Raw genomic sequence first — 5,431 nt, 5'->3', positions numbered from 1 at the left:
TATCCTTTAACCCGACAGGTTAAGAACTAATTTCTTACGGATCTAAACTTTATTTAAGAGTTTGTCACTGATCAATGAGTTGCTATATGCACAAGACAAAATTCAATTAAGTGCAGTGATAATATATGTACATGATAATATCTGGCCTCTGATCCTTTAAGAACATTCTACTTTCTCATCAAAAGTATCACAACTAGTTCATCCCAACTCTTTTGCTGTTACTTCATGCTAGTTGCTAAATAGAGAGTATATCCATTATCCAGTTCTATTGTCAGAATAAATAACATTTCTAGGGTATAATGAATTCTCCATACAGCTAACTATTATTAACTAATTTGGTAACTGAAGAGCTCATTGAAAAAAATAAATAAATAAAAAAACACCACTCTTCAATCTAAAGTTCTAGACTCCAATAATTTTTTTTCGAAGAAAGTGGATATCTTCTTCCTTTTTAAACATTCAATTATCAATAGAAAGAATGAAAACAGAGCTCTAACTTATAAAGTGTATACATGATATTTAACTTCCAATCAAGACAGTATGAAAGTCATCATCATTTAAGATTTTACAAGTTAAAACTTCTATTAAAGAGCATCGGAACCCTATTTTCAGTATATTACCTATCTTCAACTCTGCTATTTCTTGTTCTTGTTTTGCAAAAGTAACAAAGAATGCGCCTTCCTTTTTCTTTACTTTTTCAAGCTAATAAAGTATTAGCTTTGCTAGTGATTATTTTCGCACCATGATTGTACCATGGGAGTATTCATGAGTGCTTACTAGCTAAACCATTTGAAAAATATATATGAACTAAATCTAAAAAATAGTTAAATCTCTAATACAAATATCGTAATTGTAAATTTTTTAATACATAACAAATTAAAATGATATAAATCAGGATTTAGGATTAACTACTCTAAACTAATTAGTGAGTTACCTGAAGACAATGGTAGTGCAAAAGACTTTTCTGGCATGGTGGCAGCACGGACAACGAAGTGATGGCGGCAATGGCCAACCGGCATGGCTGCATTTTTTTTAAATAAATTGAAAAAAATAGAAAAAAGGAGGAAGACAATCTACCTGGAGGAAGGAAGAAGTAGCTCTGGCAACATAGGTTGCAGCAGCGATAGCAGCGGCAACAAGGAGTCTACCCAGTCTTTGAACGCTATTGGTGGTGGCCGACATTGGTGAAGGGGACGGGCTGCCGGAGATGGTTTGTGTGTGTGTGTGTGTGTGTGAGAGAGAGAGAGAGAGAGAGAGAGTAGTTCAAAAATGAAAGAGGAGAGAGTTCACGATTCAAATTTAGGACAAGATTACCGTCGGATTTACGCTCGATAGACTCTTGGGTGTCTAATGGTTCGGTGTCTCTACACTGCCAACCCATGCTAGGTTTATCTTCTCCAATGTGTGATCGTGCGACGTAACTGTCTAACCACGGTCTTCCTCGGAGCGCTCTTTTTCCCTTTTTCTTGTTCCTGGATGAACCGTGAGAATTCATTCAGCTTCCTTTTTCAGATGGCTTGCTCCAACGTATCTTTTAAGTCAAAACAATCCTGTGTCTTGTGGCCAAATTCCTTGTGGTAATCATAGTAGAGATTCTTGTTTCCTCCTGTCCGATCTTTCAACTGCCTTAGCTTGGGTAAGATGCCCTTATTAGCTATCTGCTGGAATACTTCTACAATCAGGGCAGTGTAGTTTGTGAATTTTCCTACTCGAAAAAATGGATTAAACGACCTCCCAGGGGATACCTCTCTTGGCCCCTCCCTTGGTTTCTCCGCATTGCCTGTTTCACGAGTCGGTAGGGTGGTTAACTGCCGTTTGTTGGCGGCTACTACTTGATTGAACTCCTCATCGTTTATATACTCTCTTGCTATACATTGTATTTCCTGCATCGTCCATATAGGTTTTGTGGTTAGGTGCTTCCTAAAGTCTTCGTTCACCAGGCCATTAGTGAGGCATAAACTGGCCAGGAAGTCTATGAGGCCGACAATCTCTAAGCACTCGTCATTGAACCGATCCAAGTACTTTCTCGTGGGTTCGCCAACCCATTGTGTCACATCCAAAAGGTTGATTGGGTGCCTTGCTTTGGCGATTTGGGTGGTAAACTGGTTAAGAAATTTTTTAGAGACATTCATGAAGGTAGCTATGGACCCTTGTGGGAGGGAGTTGAACCAGTGGATTGCCGGTCCTGCCAGGATCACGGGGAATGCACGACATCTGACAGTGCCTCCCACACATTCTAGATTCATCCTGGCCTCGAAAATCATGACGTGTTCCTGTGGGTCTTTGGTTTCATCGTACCTCATGTCTGTTAGTTTGTAAAAGCTCTTTGCTAACCGGACTTTGAAGATGGAGGAGTGGAAAGCAGTAGCTCCGATCACAACGGGATCTCGGTGCCATTGTTCGTTTGTTCATCAAACTGGTTGTAAAGAGGTCACTAGAAGTGAGGGCCGGAACCTGTGCGTGAGAGACGGGAAGCAGGATGGAGTCCTAAGGGTGTGGGTAGATCGGCAAGTGGGGCCACTTACAAAGACACTCTGATGCTAAAGTAAGTGTCTATACTAAGAGGCGGCCAATTAGGGTAATAATGACGTACATTGGGGGAGGGGTAGGTCCCTCCCCTTTATTCTTCAACCTCGAGTGGGACCTTCCACTTGGGCCCATTCATCTAGAAGCTTCTGCCAGCTGTCCAGATTATCATTAGGGGGATGGCTTCATGCGAAGGACGCTGTCGGTTAATCGGATGGTGGATCCGTCGGGCCGAAATAGTGCCCCCAATACGTCAGGTCGTGAAACCTACAGTTGGTGCAGTAGCTTGTCTCGTGTCTTCGTGTGTATTTGTCTTCTTCTGGTCGCGACTTCGATGGCAGGATTCATGCTTCTAGCGCTTTTTTCGTGCACATGAGTTGTCCCCAGTTATTTCTTGGAGAAGTCGCTTTAGTTCTCGTGCTGAGAGTATTTAATACTATTTATGGGTGATTTGAAAGTGCGTAGAAAAGTCCATTTTACTCCTGGGCCTTTCGCGCTTCTTCTTCCTCAGTTACAGTTACCTTTTCATTTTCTCCATTCCCTTTTCTCTTTCGTAACTCCCACCACCATAACTTCCCTCTTTTCTTACTGACTTCATCATTCTTTCCTTGCCTTCTTCTTTGTTGCGAGATTCACTCTGTCACAGTAATACCATCATTTGTTCTCCTGCAAATTTTTCCACTCATTTTTCCTGGTGAGTAATATTGTTTACGTTATTTTACTTTAGAGTAAAGTATCGTTTTTGTCCCCAACGTTTAGGGTAAGTCTCAAAGTTGTCCCTAACATTTCAATTGTCCTATTTAAGTCCCTAATGTTTCAAAATTGGCTCAATGTTGTCCTGCCATTAGGGATCCGTTAACAGAATTGACGGCGGGATAAAATTCAGACGATTTTGAAATGTTAGGGACTTAAATAGAGCGAAAACGTTGGGGACAAAAATGATACATAGAAATAAATTTTAATTTTATCCTTTAATAATATCAATTTTTTATTGTATATAATATTCAATTATTTTTTAATCACATCTAAGTAAATTACACTTAATTATACTACTTTCATTCTAAATAATTTTTTATTATATTTTTATATTAACTTATAACTTTAAGTGTAAAATTATAAAAAATTAATTTATTTAGAATGAAAGTAATGTGATTAAGTGTAATTTACTTAGATGTGATTAAAAAATAATTGAATGCTATGTACAGTAAAAAATTGATATTATTGAAGCATAAAACTAAAATTTATTTCTATGTATCGTTTTTGTCCCCAACATTTCAAAATCGTCTCAATTTTGTCCTGCCGTCAATTCTGTTAACGGATCCCTAATGGCAGGACAACATTGAGTCAATTTTGAAACGTTAGGGACTTAAATAGGACGATTGAAATGTTAGGGACAACTTTATGACTTACCCCAAACGTTGGAGATAAAAACGATACTTTACTCTTTTACTTTATTTCTTGCCATTGCTATCATGATTTATCCATTGCTTTTGGCTTTTGGGTCTGGAAATTGGCTTTGTTAGATAATTTTTAATGGGGTGTCGTAGGTTCCTTTTCTTGTGGTTTAGATTAGAATGATTAAGTGCATAATGATATTAGTTTAGGTGTAGGATAAATTAGTTTTTGGCTTAGGACCTTCTCCCATTCTCACGGTTTAAGTGATGCCCCAATTGTAGGTGTGACGCAGCGACCCATCGTTACACCTGGTGTACTACCGATGTCACGAGCACGTCTTCCAGGGTGACTGCGGAGGATTTACAAGAGTTCTGCGACTCTGGAGCATTGTGTGAAGGTGGCCTTGAGGAGTCGAATTATGAACTCCTAGTGCCGGGGCCCCAGGAGCACGTTTGCCAGCTCAACGTGGACGCTCCTTGGTTCCTGACTGGATGTGGATGTACAAACCTATATTCACTACTTTGGGAGTTCAGCTTCCCTTCTCCCCTTTCATCATGGCCCTCTTGAACAGATGCGAGGTTGCCCCCTCACAGCTCCATCCCAATAGTCAGGCTGACATTTGTTGTTTCGAGATGGTCTGTGAGTATTTAGAACTTTCGGCCACTATATGTGGAGGTTTTCCTCTACTTCTTTCTCCTTACAAACCCTTCCCAGGAGAGTAAACATAAGAAAGATTACCTCTCTTTCCGGGCCGTGCAAAACTAGAGGATCTTCAATCTTTTCGAAGATTCGTTTCATTGTTTCAAAGAGACCTTCTTCAAGGTGAGATCGGCTTGAGGTCTTCACCCTTTCTGGCTCACACTTGAAGGAGAAAGGCGCATTCCGACCTACTGGAGTTTCAGCGCCGACTCCAATTATATGATCAAAGTCACCTATGATAGCATAGGTCAGCAGAACCAACAAATTGCCGACGTTTTGTTGCCGATATTTGGTTCTAATAACCTTAACCCCATCTCCTAATGGGTGACCGGGAAGCTGGTCGGGAATGTGTGGGTAAGTTCCTGCCCCTTACTGTTATCTTTCCGTTTTTTCGATTTGCATATCGTTGCTTTGTTATCGACTTCATAACTTTCTTTTTCTATAACTTGCTTTCTCTTATTCTTTTGCAATTAGGATGGCAGATGGAAACAGTTTCCTGAGTCGCTTGATCACCCATTTTTTTTTGGAGATGACGACAACAGCAGCTCTGATTCCACTGAACCTCAAGTCGAGACCCCTCGACCTGACGAACCGGAGGTTCAATCTCAGCCTCCCACTGGGCCGCCTCTCGGGTACAGTGGACCATGGTAAGACGGACCAATTCTTGGTTTTTCGGGCTAAGGAGCCAAAGCCGGAAGTGGTCGTGATCCCCAACCAAAGAAGAGGAAGTCTAGCTCCAGTCCAGGACAAGTTTTTATCGTAATGGAGAAGAACTTCGACACGAGCTATTTCATTGATTCCCAGCTATTAC

The 5,431-nt window shown here is 40.6% G+C and overlaps 1 protein-coding gene across 1 annotated transcript; it reads right to left on the bottom strand.

Moving 5' to 3' along the window:
- Positions 1,509-2,303, bottom strand: LOC107616408. Its single transcript, XM_016318368.1, has one exon. The coding sequence runs from the start codon at positions 2,301-2,303 to the stop codon at positions 1,509-1,511; it is 795 nt and encodes a 264-aa protein (XP_016173854.1).

Source organism: Arachis ipaensis, chromosome B09, assembly GCF_000816755.2.
Source record: "Arachis ipaensis cultivar K30076 chromosome B09, Araip1.1, whole genome shotgun sequence".
NCBI lineage: Eukaryota > Viridiplantae > Streptophyta > Magnoliopsida > Fabales > Fabaceae > Arachis > Arachis ipaensis.
The sequence above is the reverse complement of the archived record's forward strand: the minus strand, read 5'-3'. Positions and strand labels throughout refer to the sequence as shown.

What these genes read in the sequence shown, in the direction of transcription:
- LOC107616408 (XM_016318368.1), bottom strand. Translation starts at nt 2,303, where the DNA reads ATGAGGTACGATGAAACCAAAGACCCACAGGAACACGTCATGATTTTC.